The sequence below is a fragment of the Astatotilapia calliptera genome, chromosome 7 (genome assembly GCF_964374335.1).
Source record: "Astatotilapia calliptera chromosome 7, fAstCal68.1, whole genome shotgun sequence".
Taxonomy (NCBI): Eukaryota; Metazoa; Chordata; class Actinopteri; order Cichliformes; family Cichlidae; genus Astatotilapia; species Astatotilapia calliptera.
Genome location: NC_137428.1, coordinates 375,001 through 393,118, shown reverse-complemented (window position 1 = coordinate 393,118; position 18,118 = coordinate 375,001). Strand labels below are relative to the sequence as shown.

The 18,118-nt window shown below is 44.2% G+C and overlaps 2 protein-coding genes and 1 long non-coding RNA gene across 3 annotated transcripts in view; 2 read left to right on the top strand and 1 right to left on the bottom strand.

Annotated features, from left to right (window-relative positions):
- Nucleotides 1-8,502, top strand: part of ptprbl (protein tyrosine phosphatase receptor type B, like) — a 29,562-nt gene extending 21,060 nt beyond the window's left edge. The window contains exons 15-33 of the mRNA XM_026172291.2: nucleotides 302-565; nucleotides 690-956; nucleotides 1,213-1,503; nucleotides 1,577-1,855; nucleotides 1,935-2,084; nucleotides 2,454-2,730; nucleotides 2,961-3,073; nucleotides 3,181-3,286; nucleotides 3,371-3,448; nucleotides 4,403-4,420; nucleotides 4,508-4,589; nucleotides 4,806-4,896; nucleotides 4,977-5,053; nucleotides 5,530-5,664; nucleotides 5,756-5,878; nucleotides 6,016-6,179; nucleotides 6,446-6,581; nucleotides 7,133-7,226; nucleotides 8,131-8,502. Coding sequence (XP_026028076.2) covers nucleotides 302-565; nucleotides 690-956; nucleotides 1,213-1,503; nucleotides 1,577-1,855; nucleotides 1,935-2,084; nucleotides 2,454-2,730; nucleotides 2,961-3,073; nucleotides 3,181-3,286; nucleotides 3,371-3,448; nucleotides 4,403-4,420; nucleotides 4,508-4,589; nucleotides 4,806-4,896; nucleotides 4,977-5,053; nucleotides 5,530-5,664; nucleotides 5,756-5,878; nucleotides 6,016-6,179; nucleotides 6,446-6,581; nucleotides 7,133-7,222 — 2,741 coding nt within the window. The 3' untranslated portion in view covers nucleotides 7,223-7,226; nucleotides 8,131-8,502. The remainder of the gene's footprint in view (nucleotides 1-301; nucleotides 566-689; nucleotides 957-1,212; nucleotides 1,504-1,576; nucleotides 1,856-1,934; nucleotides 2,085-2,453; nucleotides 2,731-2,960; nucleotides 3,074-3,180; nucleotides 3,287-3,370; nucleotides 3,449-4,402; nucleotides 4,421-4,507; nucleotides 4,590-4,805; nucleotides 4,897-4,976; nucleotides 5,054-5,529; nucleotides 5,665-5,755; nucleotides 5,879-6,015; nucleotides 6,180-6,445; nucleotides 6,582-7,132; nucleotides 7,227-8,130) is intronic.
- A 2,412-nt stretch (nucleotides 8,503-10,914) lies between these two features.
- Nucleotides 10,915-12,626, bottom strand: LOC145429899 (uncharacterized). The gene is made up of 2 exons (XR_013910230.1): nucleotides 12,080-12,626; nucleotides 10,915-11,735 (listed from the first exon to the last, which is right to left on the bottom strand). It is a non-coding gene; the product is annotated as an uncharacterized LOC145429899 (long non-coding RNA).
- Nucleotides 12,627-12,873: 247 nt separating this feature from the next.
- The window catches only part of LOC113024985 (fibroblast growth factor receptor substrate 2-like), a 12,273-nt gene continuing 7,028 nt past the window's right edge, over nucleotides 12,874-18,118 (top strand). The window contains exons 1-3 of the mRNA XM_026172290.2: nucleotides 12,874-14,085; nucleotides 17,399-17,467; nucleotides 17,550-17,641. Of these exons, the coding sequence (XP_026028075.1) occupies nucleotides 17,576-17,641 (66 nt within the window). The 5' untranslated portion in view covers nucleotides 12,874-14,085; nucleotides 17,399-17,467; nucleotides 17,550-17,575. The remainder of the gene's footprint in view (nucleotides 14,086-17,398; nucleotides 17,468-17,549; nucleotides 17,642-18,118) is intronic.

Below are 18,118 nucleotides of genomic sequence, written 5' to 3'. Positions count from 1 at the left end.
GGTACCAGTACTAGTTTTATTTTGTTGTATTTATCCGCGACACCTTAAAGGCTGGTCCGTGAAAATATTGTCGGGCATAAACCGGTCCGTGGCGCAAAAAAGGTTGGGGACCGCTGCCTTAGACTATTTAGTTGGAACAATACTGAGAAAGAAGATGAATAACTCACCAGGTTCTGGTGGTTTGACCTAAAATCGATTTACAGTGATGTGTGAGAAACTCTTGATTTCTCTCCTCAAGTACACAGTATGATTGATGAAATTTTGTGAAAGTTAAAAGCTTCCCTCGTCCCTTCTCCTGTAGACCCAGCGGTGGTCACCAATCTGGCCGTCACTGCAAACACCACCACCAGCCTGTCCTTCCACTGGTCGCCACCAGAGGGAGACTTTCAGCTGTATGAAGTTTTTCTGTATGATCGTAATGACCAGCTGCACGAGAAAAAGCGCGTCCAGTCCAACAGTCAGCAGTGTACTTTTCAGGGCCTCAGACCTGGTGCTCCTTACAAGATGTTGATCCAGATCCACAGTGGAGACCAGACCAACCAGACCTCCATCTACACCAGAACAGGTGAGACCAGCTGGTCCTCCAGAGTACACGGTCCTTGACTGGAAATAAAATGTAAAGGATATTATGCCTTCTGTACCCGAAGAGTGGACTTGCAGATTGTATCAGTGATCGTGTTTCTCTTCAGTCCCGTCAGCTGCAGCGTTCCTGAAAGCTAAGAGTGGAAACCAGTCTGACAGTCTTTGGGTAAACTGGGAGCATGGTGGAGGTGATCTAAGTGGATACCAGCTGTATCTCTACAACCCCAACGGTTCTCAGCAGGCCATGCATCAGCTGGGCTCAGAGGCCACAGGGTTCATCTTCTCAGGCCTTGTAGCGGGTCGCCTGTATCGAGCTGAGGTGCTGAGCCAGAGCGGCGGGCTCAGCAACAGGGCGAGCACCCTGGGCCGGACGGGTAAGATGCAGCTTCTGTTAGAGCTCAGATCACCTCAGTATTCCTTGATATTCAGTCAGCAGTTTCAGTGGTTTAGCAAAAGGCATTTTTCCAGTTTTATCAGTGCAGCACACAGTCGCAACATAAAGTAACAAGAGACATTTTAAAACATAAAGTCTAGAAACACGAGGAGCAGAACAGAAGAAATCCTAATTTTAAGCAGAGACACACGAATCGGAATAGTTTCTGATCAGCAACAAATCCTGTCCCTCCTCAGCTCCCAGACCACCTGCCTCCATCTTGTTCAGGGGGGTGACCAACACCTCCCTGGAGATCACATGGAGCGGCCCTGTGGACTCCGACTATGATGACTTTGACCTGCAGTGGACTCCTCGGGACCGGCTGTCCATCATCAATCCGTACCACACCCGGACGTCCAGCAACCGCATCCTGAGGGGGATGTTCCCTGGACGGCTCTACAACTTCAGCCTCCGCACCGTCAGTGGGACCACAGAGCCTGGGGCCACACCTACCTATAGCACACCTATCCGCAAAAGCATCCGCACCAGTAGGTGGCAGCACTTTATGTCAATTCTGATGTGAATTGTCATGTGGTTTCACTCCATTACTTTCGTCTACAGAGCCAGAGAGAGTCCACAGCCTCCACTGTCGCCCTCAGAGTTCCACCTCCATCTCCTGCTCCTGGGTAACCCCGGACACTGATTATGACTCCTACACCATCGAGTGTCTCCACAAGGATTCCCACACACTGATGTACTCCAGACTCGCTGAGCAGGACTCCAACAGCTACATCATCACTGAGCTGGAGCCTCACAAACACTACACAGTCTCTGTGAAGGTCATGTCTGGTGGGAAGCCCAGCGACGAGGCTCAGGACAACGTGGTCACCATGCTTGACCGTAAGAGCGAGTGGAAGTTAACATGTCCTCAGCATGACGGAGGGTGTTTAACATGCTGTCCTCCTGTTGACTCTTGAAGGTCCTCCTGTGCCCCCCTCCGGTACCCGGGTCAGTGAGCAGTCTGCTGTGGTCACCAAGTCCTCCATCTCCTTCCAGTTTAACTGCAGCTGGTTCAGTGACGTTAATGGAGCTGTTAAGTACTTCACTGTAGTGGTGACTGAGTCTGAAGGTGAGCAGCATCCACATAAGGCCAGTTTACTGGAATTCTTCTAATTGGATGATCCTCCTAAAAAGAATCTGTAGTAACTCCTCTTGGATCTCCTTCCTGTTGTTCTGGTCACCTGACTTCACTTGGTGGTATCGGCCTTAAATTGTGTGTTCTGTCATTTTTTTTTACCATTCCCTCATACCTCTTCTTTTGGGATAAATAATGGATAATGGGATGGATTATGGAATTATGGATGATGATGAAATAATAATGAGTGCATGTTGACATTAATAATACACAAATGAATAGATGGATAACGGAAACAATAATGGATGGACAGATAATAGGATGCAATAATCTAATCCTGAATCTTCTGGTTTGTTTTTGAAGATGTTAGCCTAATGCAGCTGGAGCAGAAGCACCCACTGCCCTCCTACCTGGACTACAGCTCCAACAGCTCCATCAGGTCCTACCAGACCAGCTATTTCCCCAGCCGATGCACCGAGAGCCCTGACAGCACCACCCAGAGCTTTAACATCAGCTTGGGGACTGGGATGGACTTGCTAGGGGGCACCTGTGATGCCAGAGGCTCAGACCAGGACCCAGAGTCTAGTGGAGAGCTGAACCACTTCTGTGATGGACCCCTGAAGCCAAAGACTGCCTACAGGTACTGAAAAATCCTCTGCATGAATGTCAGGTACTTGACTCCGTGTCCACTTCCTCCAAACTGCAGCACTCCAGGGCGGTAGACTGACCAGAAACCTGGAGCCTTAATGGTTTGTTAGAACCAGCTCATCATCTCTGAAACTTTCAGCCCTGTAGACTTTTTGCTCCAGCGTTACCTCTAAGGTCAGGCGTTGCGTGAATAACCTTAGGGGCATCTGTGTTTGTCTCCAGGATCAGCGTCCGAGCTTTCACTCAGCTGTTTGATGATGATGCAAAGGACTTGAGTGTCTTGTCTCCACTGTTCTCTGACACCTGCCTATCGCAGCCCATCATCACTGAGGCTGGTGAGAACAAACCTTAGCTCGATTAAAATACACCCGAGGTCAAGCTGGGACGAGCAGGTGCAGGTGAAAAATTCAGAAAAGTATCACAGTTGTGTTTCCTCCTGCAGAGCCTCTGAGCGGTGTCATCGAAGGTGTAAGTGCTGGACTCTTCCTCGCTGCTGTGATTGTGGGAATCACTGCTCTGTTTGTCTGCAGGCACAGAACTCGCAAAGTGTGAGTATCAGAGGATGCACCTGTCTGTAAGGTACACCTGCTTATCTTTGTTTAGGTTAAACGGTGCTACTGTGTTTCCACCAGTGAGGAAGAGAGGCTGGAGGTCAGGATAAATATGAGGAGAGAGAGAGCAGCAGCGGGGAACCAGCTGGGTGTCAGAGGGTAAGTAATCAATAATCAATAATGTTCAGGGATGTTTGCACAGTGACTCACCTTTCATAACACTAATACAACACATTTGAAATGAAACAGTAAGAGTGCAAACTCTCACCACCGTTGATATGAAATAAAATCATTAGAGTTTTTTACCCAGAAAGTTGATCCTGTTCATCTGGACGTCTTCAGTGGGAGAAATGTTTCATTATCATCAGGTGACTTCTTTAGTCCCAGCTGACTGCAGGTATCAACCTTATAAGCACCTGCACAATGACTGAGTCTAGCACCACTGGTGACCAATGGGCTGTGAGGTCAGTTTATGATCATTAATATGGAAAATGTCACGATCACCGATCTGTGATCATTGATCGATGGCCATGAGTCTCACAGCATTGTAAGATGGTGACCCTTAGGCCCCCTCCTCGATTCAGAGATGGTCTCCACAGGTCTTTTGGAAGGACGATAGTTTCAGTCACTGTGCAAATGTCCTGTTCATAAGGTTGAAACCTGCAGTCAGCTGAGATTGAAGAAGTCACCTGGACGATGATGAAACGTTTCTCCCACTGAAGATGTCCGAATAAACAGAATCAGCTTTCTGGAATTCCCTTACCTGCATGATACACTGATGGACATGCATGTCCTCTAAAATCCACCAGGGGGTGCTGCAGCACCTTCAGCTCCCTTACCTGCTGAAGGTATCACAGGCAGCATCAGAACTGAACTGATACTACAGTCAGAGTACTTTTTGCCTTTGTTTCTGCAGACATGTGATTGCATTGTGACAGCTTGTTTTTTCTTTCAGAGGAGGTTCTGATTAATGCATGTAGTACTGCATGTAGTACTGCATGTAGTACTGCATGTAGTACGCATGTAGTACTGCATGTGTGTACAGATGAAAATGCATCATTAGGTTTAAACTCTGAGGTCTCTCTCTCTCTCTCCCTGCCTTTTGCTCCTCAGCAGCCGTCGAATCTCCAGGTCTGTAATCCCGTTCACACTGCTTCAGGTTCATCTTTGACCTTTTGTGAATTTTTCTGGTTTTAAATGTTTTCTTTTCTCCTGCAGTCCCATTAAGATTGTGAACTTTGAGTCTCACTACAGCAAACTACAGGCTGACTCCAACTACCTGATGTCAGAGGAGTATGAGGTCAGCAATCAATAAAACTAATTTGTTCCTCTTTGAAAGACCCCAGCTTCAGCATATCACATCCCCCAAGAATAAAAAACTTGTGGCAACATTGAGGATTGTGAAGGATGTTAGATCCAGGGTTTATCCTGTCTGTTTTCACTATTTTGACGTTTAAGAGTGTTCAGAGTGGGCCTTTGTTTGTGTTGTGAATCGCTTTTATTTTCTCCCTATCAGGATCTGAAGGACGTCGGTCGTAACCAGCCTCTGGACTCGGCTCTGCTGCCGGAGAACCGGGGAAAGAACCGATACAATAACATCCTGCCCTGTGAGTCAAGAGCCCACAGACACAATAAGAGATCACCGGGTTGTAGAAGGTCTGGGTCTAACTGCCTTTCTCGTATTCAGACGACTCGACGAGGGTCAAGCTGTCCTACGTTGATGACGACCCCTGCTCTGACTACATCAATGCCAGTTACATCCCAGTAAGTCAGTACAGACTTGACATGCACCACACTGGAGACTCCTTCAAAGAGCAGTAAAGAGTGAAAACATAAAAACATGCAGTGCATCTTAGTTTTTACTCAGGTGAGTAGGGCCACCTAATAGCTTCTCCTTCATCGTTACTTCATTTCGCAGCTTGCCAGTCGGTGTTTTTTGGTGACCATACAATGATTGCAACACAAACACACCTGGCTTAGTTAGGACGGGGTTTAATTTTGGTTGGATGTGAAGAAGTCCATTGCAAAGACTGATCTCGATAAAGACTCATTTAGAAGTTAAGAGCAGGATGGGTGAAGACGAGATGATGAAGCTGGTCTCTGAAACCTGAGACAAAGACGATAAAGTGTTTACCGAGGTTAGAGAGCGTGTGAGCAGTAGCATCATTTTCTCATAGACTCCTATGAGTCAGTCACAGGGGTTGTCCGAATTTCGGGGGGTTCACGCTCTCTGTTTTCAGGGTAACAGCTTCCGGCGGGAGTACATCGCCACACAGGGTCCTCTGCCTGGAACTAAAGACGACTTCTGGAAGATGGTTTGGGAGCAGAATGTCCACAATGTGGTGATGGTCACTCAGTGTGTGGAGAAAGGAAGGGTGGGTAGCACAGAGGCAATGATTACAGAAACCATCTTCACAAACTCATCAGCCTGAAACAGTGAGGTTTTCCTCCTCTTCCTCCATCCAGGTGAAATGTGATCACTACTGGCCATTCGATCAGGATCCTCTGTACTACGGAGACCTGATCGTCCAGATGCTGTCAGAATCGGTTCTACCTGAGTGGACGATCAGAGAGTTTAACATCTACAGCGTACGTTTCACTGACAGCTGTCATCTTTGTTACAGAACCGGTTTGAGTGCGAAAGACGGCTCGAACGCTTGTTTCGTTTTATTCTTGAGAAACAAGAAAACGATCCCACCTCAGTTTAATGTGACTGTGCGTTGCAGGAGGAGCAGCTCGGCTTCAGCCGCCTGGTTCGTCAGTTTCACTACACGGTGTGGCCGGACCACGGTGTCCCAGAGACCACTCAGTCCCTCATCCAGTTTGTCCGTACTGTCCGAGACTACGTCAACAGGACTTCGGGATCTGGAGCCACTGTAGTCCACTGCAGGTACCTCATTGTGCCCTTAAAATATCAGCCTCTTCAGAGTGACGAACCACTGAATTCCTAGAATCTCAAACTGTGTGAAGCATCACATGGTCAGATGAGAAGTAATTATAGCTAAACCAACAGAAACCTCATAGTCTGAGAACCCTTATGTTTTTCACCAGTATAACATGCTAATTTGTGTTTGTGGACTAATGTGGACCATCCTGCTCATTAGCTGTGGTCAGTATACGACGTGTTTTTTGACTGGACTTTGGTCTTTTTGTCAGCGCCGGTGTGGGCCGGACGGGGACTTTCATTGTCCTGGATCGAGTGCTGCAGCAACTGGACGCCAAAGACACGGTGGATATCTACAGCGCCGTGTTTGACCTGCGACTCCATCGATCCCACATGGTGCAGACTGAGGTAGGACCAATGCTTCATGGGGGCAAACATTTGTATGCCGTTATGTGGCATCTATCTCTGCACTTTTAATCGACTCTTCCTTTTCTGTGTGTCAGCCATATTTGTAGTTTGAAAATTGTTTAATCTAGTATGATGACTGAAATTTCACATTTGGGATTTCAGCACTGAAACTGCTGCTGAGAACCTGAATGAGTTCAGACTTATTATTTACATACTTCAATTTGTTTTCATGTCTGATGCTATGAGATGGTCCAGAGATGTCCTCTGAGAGCTTTCCTGAGCTGAGCAAATGTAAATATTAAATATATCAACGGAACCCAAGATCTCCTGTTTACAAGACGGGTTTTTTTCAGTTTGTCCTGACTGGCTAATCTGTGTTTCTAAAACTGGTCCTGACAAACACCTGAAGGCACTCAGTCACAGGTGACTAAAATAATCCCCCAGGCTGAAATGATAGACTCCTGTAATAATCCCATAATCTCTGCTGTCAGACTGAAAATGATATTTTGTAATCTGAGCTCAGGTGTGACTCACCTGCCACCTCTCCACAGGTGCAGTATGCATACCTGCATCAGTGTGTCAGAGACGTTCTCAGAGCCAGGAAGCTACGCAGCGAGCAGGAGGGAATGTACAGGATGTGAGGCGGTGAGTCATTGATAACCTTCATATTATTGATCCTACATATCAGATTACCACCCTCAGATTATGAACACATTATTGACAGATTATTGGTCCTTTTTACGGGGTGGCTGTAGCTCAGGTGGCAGAGCAGATCAGCCACTTACCAGAAGGTCGGTGGTTCAATCCCAGGCTGCTCCAGTCTGCATGCCAAATATCCTTGGGCAAGATACTAACCCCAAGTTGCTCTCCGATGCATCCATCGGAGTGTGAATGTGTGTGAATGTTAGATACTCAGCACTTAAACTTAGAAGAAGTGCCTGTGTGAATGGGTGTGATTGGGTGAATGAATTAGCTGTGTAAAGCGCTTTGAGTGCTCAGACAGAGAACAAAAGCACTATAACCAGTCTGTTTACCATTTAACAGACGTGGAGCCTCAGATTAACATCAGGTTATTGACAGGTTAATGACAGGTTATTGATGGGTTATTGACAGGTTATTGATGGGTTATTGACGGGTTATTTATGGGTTATTGACGGCTTATTGAGCCGTTATTGACAGGTTAATGACAGATTATTGATGGGTTATTGACAGGTTATTTACAGGATACAGATGGGTTATTGACGGCTTATAGAGAAGTTATTGACAGGTTACTGACAGGCTATTGACAGCTCATTGACAGGTTATTGACAGGTTAATGACGGCTTATTGAGAAGTTATTGACAGGCTAGTGACAGATTATTGATGGATTATTGACATCTTATTTATAGGTTATTGACAGGTTGTTGCCGTTTTATGACGATTATTGACAGGTTATTGATGGGTTATTGATGGCTTATTGACAGATTATTAACAGGTTACTGACAGATTATTGAAGGATTATTGACAGGTTACTGACGGCTTATTGATGGGTTATTGGTCCTTTCCACAGACGCTGACCCTGACCGTAACGATTGTACTGACTGCTGAGCCATTGCTGAGCTCTTCAGAGAGACATGTCCATATATTTTTCTACAGTGTTCGTATGTCACAGAGAAATGTTTATAACTTTAATTTGTTTTAATTTATGTTCAGCTGTGTGATGTCTTTCTGTATAGATTATCTATAGATTATTGGTTGTATCATCTCCTATGTGTTTGATTTGCTGGAATATTGGCTCCAGTTTCTTGGTTGAGTTTCTGTTGTCCTGTTTATATCTCTGTCACAGGTGCTCATACCTGTAAGTTTACCTGTGCTTGTACCTGTAAGTGTACCTGTGCTCGTCTGTATGTGAGCAGCTTATTAAACACACAACACAAAATTATCAGCTCTCTAATTATTCATCCAGAAACTCTATGATAATCTGAGCAGGATTATTTCAGTACAACTGAACTCTGAGCGCAAGAAAAAAAAGAACATAAAGCTTCTAAAACAAAAGATGTTTTTCACTATGAATTATGGGACGAAATCGTCTCCTCTCCTGCTTCAGTGCTTCCTAAAGGAGATCCTAACTGATGATCTGATAAATCCTGCTTCCGGGTCCAAACTACTCTGCGTTTAATAAGTCTGTTGTGTTTTTAACATGCTTTGTATCTTGTTATACAGGGTGGGCCATTTATATGGATACAGCGTAATAACATGGGAATGGTTGGTGATACTAAAGTCCTGTTTGTGGCACATTAGTATATGTGAGGGGGCAAACGCCTCAAGATGGGCGGTGACCATGGTGACCATTTAGAAGTCGGCCATCTTGGATACAACTTTTGTTTTTTCAATAGGAAGAGGGCCATGTGACACATCAAACTTATTGGTAATGTCACAAGAAAAACAATGGTGTGCTTGGTTTCAACGTAACTTTATTCTTTCATGAGTTATTTACAAGTTTCTCTTTGTTCACAGCCATTGACATGTCGAAGAGGTTAACACGTGAGGAGTGGATCGAAATTGTGTTGCTATCTGGTGAAAGCAGTTTGTAACTCTGATAGCTCTGCTATCATAATCAATCTCTCAGTCAGAACATGCTATATCATGTTCAGGTGTAAACTAGCGAGCTAACTTCCTGCTAACTTCTAAATCTGTTAGACTTCATAAATCCTTTTCCTTTTTAATGGATGCCTGGATGTTAAACTTAATTGCTACACCTGGTAAAGCAGCCACACTGATCATTTTATTACAGATCCAGGCTTCGTGCCCAGGATTGGCAAGCCACGACCATAGCTGGACTGGCCATCGGCATACCAGGCATTTGCTCGGTGGCCCAATTATTATTATTATTATTATTATTTTTGTAACGGTATAAACAATGAAAGGTGGTGGATTGGCCAGATGCTGGCTGGTGTGTAAAAATAACTCAGTTGTTTGGTGGTGGCTATGGCGGTGCTTCCACAGATTCAGTAACATTAGCAAGTGGTGGAGGCCAGCAGGTGGATGAGAGAAAGGGGAGGCAGGAGGAGAGACCCGAGGCAGCCGCCGGTCTGCGTGTCAGGTGAACTGAACTTCAGGTAAGAAGTTATGACCTGCAGTCTATCTGGGTCAGATATAAACCAAGTTTAGGTGGAGTTTATTTTCGTTGCGCTGACTTTTTACAGTCAGTTACAATAACTCGTACTGCGTGCTAGCTAGCATGACGGAGTTTCTATACAGCTGGGTGGGTGCTATGACATTACTGATAGTGAACTTTATTTTATTATAGTGATGTGCGAATCATGAACGAATCGTTCAATACTCGAGAATTACTTTACTGACTCATGAATCATGATTCACAAGCCCAACTGACTCACTGACTCATCCCTGTTGCTGTTAGCAGCAATGTATTAGCTCATAATTAAAATTGTGGAGAAAAACACAACATCCAGTTTCTTAACAAAAAGATTTCTGCTCTTAACTGGAAGAAAAAACCCTGAGTAGAAGCTCACATCAAGACAATAGCTCCTCGGTTCACAGTAGCATCGCTCTGCTAACATGCTAACAGCACATTTGAGCTACTCACCCCCTCCCTCCTGGCTCACAGCTTCTTCTTCTTCTTGGTTGGCAACCAATGTTAAGGCGCATTACCGCCCCCTGGCTCACAGCTCAGTGGACATTTCGATGAGAAAATATATATTTGACACATTTAAGGAAAATACTAATAAAATAAAAATAAACAAAATAAATGTTTATTAAGCAATTTTGATAGGAAATTGCTTAATTTTTAGAAATGTTTTTGCTCTTTTTTGCTCTGTAAAATAGTTGTTTTCTTTTAGAATCACTCATCTTAGCAGTAGGATTTACATGAAAAGAGAAACAAATTAAGTTTGAGTGAAAATGTACATTTTTTGCACTCTCTGGTCGACTGACTCAGTGACTCAAATGACTCAAAAACCAATTCACTTTGGTGAGTGACTTATTAAAACTCGATACAGTAAAAATAATCAAATTTACCATCACTATTTTATTATAAGATTTGTTATTAGAGTTGCCAACAGTCCCGTAAAAATGAAATCGCCCCGCATTCAGAGAAAATATTATGCGTTTCGTGTTGAGCTGAGAAGGAACACAGTTTGTCCCGGACTTCAGCTACAATGAAAAAAGACATAAATGTGTATCTCTGTATTACCAAACATGCCATATTGGCCCAGTTTATTTTTCTTATCATTGCTGTGAGGAGACCATAAATAGCATTTGTATTTTCTGTTGTACAGTTCATTTGCTGTTATGGATAAGAAGTCTTTTTTTGTGTCAAAGTAGCTGATAACTATTCAAATTCAAATTCAAATTTTATTTGTCACGTACACAGTCATACACAGTACGATATGTAGTGAAATGCTTGGACAACTGCTCGTGACCTAAAGAAAACAAAAAAAAGGAAAAGGCTATGAATAAGATAGGAAATAAATATGAAAAATTAAAAAGGGTAAATTTAACTAGGAAGGAATAAAATATAAATTAAGGTTAAAAATGAAATAACTGTACAACACAAATTAGAATGAAGGGTAAATTTAACTGGGAAATAATAAAATAAAATATATAAATTAAAGTTGAAAATAAAATAACTGTACAACAAAATACACAATAGAACTATATAAGAATGTATGAAGAAATATAAATAAATATATACACAATAACAGCAGCTGTACAAGTATTAACTGGAAATGAAGAATATAGTGACCAGTGTTGTGCAATCCACATTATGTCTTGTGCAGTGCAAATATGCTTAAAGTGATTTAAGTAATGAAGTGAAAACAATGTTCAGAATGTCCAGTGTGTAAGAACCATATGTGTGGGTCAGGACTGTGTGGTGGTGTGATTGAGAGACCGTATCGCCTGCGGGAAGAAGCTCCTCCTCAGTCTCTCTGTGTTGGTCTTCAGGGAGCGGAATCGCTTTCCTGACCTCAACAGAGAGAACAGTCTGTTGTTGGGATGGCTGAGGTCCTTCACCATCTTCCTGGCCTTGGTCCAGCACCGCCTGCTGTAGATTGAGTGCAGGTCAGGGAGCTCGGAGCGGATGGTGCGCTCAGCTGACCGCACAACCCTCTGTAGAGCTCGTCTGTCCTGCATGGTGCTGATAGCTGCCAACATCTGCCAACAAATAATCTATAAAGTTATTCTATACAGTGTGTAACTGTTAATATAGAGCGTTGTTATTAAATTGATTGCTAATGCAATCATACAGCACACTGACTTCTGAGGAAATTTTAAATGGCACTAGTCATCAGAAAGGTTGCCGACCCCTGATTTAGACAGTTTGTAAGTCTCAGTGGTGCCGCAGTGTTTCTTCGACTTTGGGACTTGAAGCGAAGTTTGGACCCGGGCCGGAAACGGCTAATGATTTCAGACTTAAATACTGGAAAGGAAGCACTGAAGCTCCTTTCCTTCAGAGGACGCAAACAGCATTCATGTCCTAACTCAGTCACAGCTTTTACCTTCTGTATCATCAGCTCATCACGGCCAAGGAGGTTTTCGCCTCTTCTCCACTGACACTGCGCTAAAGACGCCAACGTCCTGCAACCACAAGGATCTGGTTCTAGACCCAGCACTGGTGGAGAACAGGGATCTGACAGGAGGAGCTGAGTAAATCCAGATTCCTCTGGAAGGAGATAAACCCAGATTAAAACTCTGCTGAAGCTTCCAAAATAAGACTAAAATTTAAACTTCCCTCTCTGAAGTCGTGCGATTCAAACAGATATCAGCTGAGGATTATTTGATCACCGCTGTTTGATCAATATAGGAAGGTTGATTAGTTATAATAATGTGAAAAAATGGATTCTTCCTGTCCCAGCTTTTCACAATAAAAGCCCAAAATAACAGCGAAGAACCTTGTAAAAAAATAACAGAAGGATGTTATCTGCTGCAGAGTGTAGACTGAAATAAAAATCTTATTCTACTCGTTACAAAATAGAAGATTTATATCCATGAATATAAAATAAAATATATTTTTTATTCATTAGTCTAAAGATATTCTGCCCATAAGAATATGATGCTAGTGAGACAGAAGATTATAGTTTCCTTATTAAATTAACATTTTAAAATCAGATCAGTTTAATAAAGTAACAGCGTGAGGAATGAAACTGGTTTAATGATTTATCAATAATATTTGAATCATTTCTGATCAGTGGTCTGATTTAGTGACTTTTACAAAATAACTAAATTACATGTAAATAATTCATATAAAAGTTTTATAATAACTGTTACTGTCAGTGAGATCAGAGCACGCGTGTGATGTTTGTAAAGAGCATGTGACCTTAGTTCAAACCTGGACCTCAGAATGATCAGCAGGATATTGATTACTCTGGTCTGAAGCTCAGGTATGAGGAAGAAGAAACCTCATCTGTGCGAGCACTCTTCCTGCCTGTGAGATGTTCCCCCTCAGCGTCACTGGGACTCAAACCCACCATCTCCTGTTTACCACCTGCAGCTCACACCTGAAGCAGGCGAAGAGGAGTCTTGCTGGGCATCGGACAGAACGCAGGTTTAAGGATCTCTGCGTGTCTGAAGAGCGGTTTTGTTCCTGCTTGGTCTTGTTAATCGATCCGTGGTTGTCTCAAAGCAGCCGGCTGAATTCACTGTTGTCTACCAAGGTTTCAGGTCAACCCCCCACCCCCATTAAGCCCACGCTGAACTGCACGTGCTTTTACCTTTGTCCTTATCCAAAGGTCAAAGGTCAGACACTTTCTGTTACAGAGTTATTTCAGGATTTTATGAGAAATTTGTAGGACTTTTGATCACTTACACTGTTATCCTGACATGTGTTTGTGTGTGTCTGTGTGCCATGTTTAGATTGTTGTGAGGACCAGAAATTGGAACACTACTATGCTTGTGGGGACCAAGAGGCCTTATGGGGACAAAGTGCCCGTCCCCACAAGTTTGAAGACATTGTTGAGACTCAGAATGTGGTTTTAGCATCACAGTTAGATTATGGTTAGGTGTGTGTGTTTTGGTAGCTGTGTGTGTGTTTAGTTGCAGTGTGTCTCGGCGTCTGGCGGGGAGAGGCCCCGGCTGTCCCAAGCTCCAGAGGCCGCGCATGCGCCGTGTGGCGGGCTTTCCACATCAAGGCTGTGAAGTGTCGGAAGTTTGTCGGAGTGAGGCCGAACAGAGGACGCTGTGAGTGAACCAAAGAGTGTTTTAAAGGCGAAAAAAGTGTGTGAGGACGCGCGGGGGAAGTCTGCAGAGTACCCCGAAGGCTCGTCGATGGGTTTGAGCCGCTTCCCGCTGGTTAATCGGCGCAGACAGCAGCGTTAGCGGCGGCTGGAAGAAGTTGTAATTGTTTTTTGGCGCTCAGCGGCGAAGAGGAAAGATGGAGGATCTGCGGCTGTAGCCGCGGCTAACGCTAGCTGCCCCAGCGTCTTCTCGGCCCCAATCTGAGCTGCCGAGCGGCCCCAAGGGCGTCCCGCGGTTTGGATGCTCCCATCGGACACGGCGAAGTAGCCCCGTAAGTATGTTTCTTTGTCCCGGGCTGTTTGTTGGATGTTTGTGGGAACGAGCGGGCGGAGTGCGTCGGTGTGTAGCCCCGAGCTAATTAGCTGAAATCACGGTTAGCTTATTGAGCTTAGCTCCGTGCTGCTAGCTGCCATTACACCCACACACCGAAGTTTGTCAGCCCAACAAAGTTCACCGAGAGCGGGGCGAGAGTGGCGCGGCCTCGCGGGGAGAGGCTGTGACCCAGAGAGAAAGAAACACGGGCCATTATCTCACACACACTGTGGTAAAGTAATAAGTCAGTGTTTTCAGCCTCCCCCCGCACGCACGCACACACACACACACACACGCATTCTGAGTGAGTGATTCAAAACAAGGAAGGACAGAAACACAAAGATCAGGCTGCTTTCATTCAGTCAGTGATCGATTAATCAATCGGTGCCAGTTTCATCTTATCATCTGTCAGTTATTTTATTGATTAATCAGTCAGCTGCTCCAGAGACCTTCCTTCAAAAATCTGTGTGCTCTATAAGGGAACCGTTTAAACTCTTCTGGCAGGAAATTATCTTCGTTATTTATTGATAAACAGGCTAATAATTATCTGAACGACTGAGTCAAAGGATCTGTGGGGGTTTGGAATATTGATTAGCTGATTATTATAGGTTATTGAGATTTCTTATATTGATCGATCAACTCTAGGATGTCGACATTTACAATCCTCGTTCCTCAGTTTATTTTATTTTATCTTCCTCATCTATAGTTTAATTTAACATCAAACCCATCAGACTGACAGGGTTGGGTGAAATCAGTCAGATCAATATCAGCCAGTCTTAGTATTTTCTAATCAGTAAAAAAAACGTTGTTTTTTTTTCATTTAAATTCAGACTTCATCCATTTATTGATTACTAATCATTGTTAATTACCTGATTGGAAGAGAAACAGCTGGCTGATTAATCAGATAATTAGTTGATTAAAGGTTTTTAATGTTTAAATGTTGGGACATGCGGTTGTAAAAAGCTTTGAAGATTGATTGTAGAGTGACAGATTAAAGGAAAAACAGTGTGAGGTCAGGAGACTGTCATCGTGGTTTCCTGCTGTTCACCCCGACTCTTCACCAGACACCATTCAGGAAAACAGGACTTTTACCTGAGAGAACAGGTGAGCTCCGGGTCTGCCCCTGTCCCTACTGCTGTGACGCAGGGTCTGTTTGGATCACAGGTAATTCAGTGAAACGTGAAAAAGTGGCCGAGTTTCCCGCCAGGTATAATCTGTTTTTGTGAATGGACTCTGGTGAGACGTTTCATGTCACTTCTACATAAACATGGACGTTATATTTAATCCCACACTGAGGAAAATTAACTGCAGCACAGGAGATGGGAAGAAAAGGTGAATCACAAAAATAAAATAAGAATAGAAAAAAAATAAATCAGTAAATTGGTCCATGGAAAAGGCCAAAATACTAACACGCCAACATGAAGACGGTGTGAACCTCCAACCTTCTGCTTACCCGATGGATCAGTGCTGTGAGATGTTTTGGGCTCGCGTGTCCCCGTCGTCATGTTTAGATTTATTGATAATAACTTGCATTAATGTCTGGATATTGATCTGTCCCCGAATCTGAACCCTGCTTTGGATAAAACTTCAAAACGCCGAAACTCGTTAAAGCACGTTTAACCCACAGAAAGTAAACAGAGTCACTCGGACCTTCAAAATAAAAGCATAAAAATCAGCTGTAAAAGTTTGTGATGCGCTCAGATTAGTGTAGATGTTTTTAATCTTCATGTGTCAGATTTTAGATGAAGGGTCATCGAATTTTGCTAAATGGAACAAATGCCGACCCATCGCCCGGTGGGTTGACCCAGTGTGACCGCACTGAGGTGGAGCTGATGATTTCAGACACACTTGACTGCTCTGCAGCTGAAAACAATGAAACTAAACCTAGTTATTGATTATTGATGACTGAAGCAGCTATGGTAAGGCTAGGTAAAGTTTATTTTCTTTTCTGAAGCTGGTCAGAGGCTGTTTTAAGATCATTTTCCCTTTTCTTGGACAGTGACACGTATGTGTCAGCTATGCGGCGTTCGGTCGCTGCTTCCACCTGTAAATAAAAATGACGGCTTTCTAATCGTTTCCTGTTTGAGTCCAGCGCAAGCGAAGGCGCCGGCTCACGGGGCGGGCGGGGCTGTCTGTCGGGCAAATGATTAAAGTGAGTGAGTAAAGCCTTGAACGCCCTCACACGCTGAAGCTGTAAAATAATAAGTTCATTTGTTAAACTGAGCTTCACTTGCGTAATCTGGATCTGGCAGTGGTTTCCTGCAGCTCCCAGTGAGTCTGCAGAAAGCACCGTCTCAGGTTTAGAAAACTAAACAGGTGAATTCTGATTATTTTTAATTTGACAGTTTTCCTCCATCCAATAAAATCATGAAAAGGAATTAAAGAATTCATTTGAATGAAAAGAAACTTTAAAATCCAATCTCATTAAGAGCAACGACCAAAGAAAGTGACGGACCAATGAGAGGCAGCCGTCAGACGTAAACAGTTCAGCCTGGATCATCAGAGCGGCGTCATTACAGCAGCAGCAAAAATGATTTCAGGAGTAATGATCGAGATTTCTGTGACGCATGAAAGCGCAGACCGATGCTGTGTTTGAGAGTGTCACAGGATGTGTGATGCACCCTCTGCCAGCACATCAGTGACTGTGTGACGGCTCTGAAAACGAGACACGCTGCGATCGGTGATTGAGCCGACATTGATCCGAGCATTGAACTATGTTTTAGCCTCTTTAAACAGTTTTTTGTGGAAGGATGATTTTAGAGCGTTTTTGTCTTTGAGAGTAATCCGGCAGCGGCAGCTTGAAGTGGCGTGCTGCAACTGGAGACTGCGTAACAATCCCAAAAGCCAGCTAATGTTTTTTTATATTAAAAAAACATAAATAATTTGTTTAATTAACAGGAGCACTATTATGACGAAAGAGAAAGACGGCAGCAGAAAAACAGAAGGGTCAGAGGTCACGGCACCTTATCGTCAGACTGGACAGAAGAAATGAGGAAGCGTTGAGCAATGGTCACAGGGTCAGGGTATCAAAGCGATCTGGCGTCCTCATGAATGCCTGTCGTGTTATTAAGGTGACAGTAACACGAGTGAAGTGTGGCGCAAAATGCCAAACATCAACTTCTTCTTTAACACCAAATGTCACCTGAAAATCATCAGACAAAATAATGCAAAAAACAAACAAACCGAGACTGTTGATGATGCAGAGTGATGTCAGAGGGCAGTGTGATCTTTTATTTTGGTGCACTGAGCCTCACCTGCTGTTTCTTGTGCAGAGCTGCTGTTCCTGTTTGACCCCTGACGGCTCTGAGGATGGAAGCAGGGCTACCGGAGGCAGGATCTAGGTGAGTCCACCAATCGGGGAGCAGGGTGCGTGCGTCGTCTGGGTGCTGCCATGTTTCCTCACGTGCCTTCTCCTTGCTGCAGACATCAGATGGTGCTCTGAAGAAGCCATGGGTAGCTGCCTAAGCTGTCCAGAGAAAGAGTCGATTCCAGATAATCATCAGAGTAAATTCAAGGTGAGTCCTGCCCCGGCCTGCCTCACCTGTACGCCCACACGTCCCGTCGCTCGCTCATTACTCACAGCCCTGCTGCACACCTGCCGACGTGTCTCCACGTGAGGGTGGCTGATTGGTGAGCAGGTTGGGCTGTGGGCGGAGCCTCAGCTCCCACAGCTGTAACAGCAATGGGCTGTAAGTCTAAACGGGTTTATGCTGGGAAATGAGTCAGAGATCAGCTGATCTAAGAAAAGGGAGGAGAGTCTTCAGGTCACGTGGTTAAAGTTCTCGTCCTCTGATTGCTCAAATCATCAATAATTTATGACCAGCAGGCAGGAGGTGATATCCGCCTCATTGAGAGGGCGCAGGTTCTCCGGGTCACAGTGGTCTTATCCAAATTTTTGAGTGCATTGTCCCTTTAAAGGGGACATGAAACGCTGCACATATGCTGATTCACGCCACTGAGCGCTGCTCTTACAAACTGACATAGTTGTAACG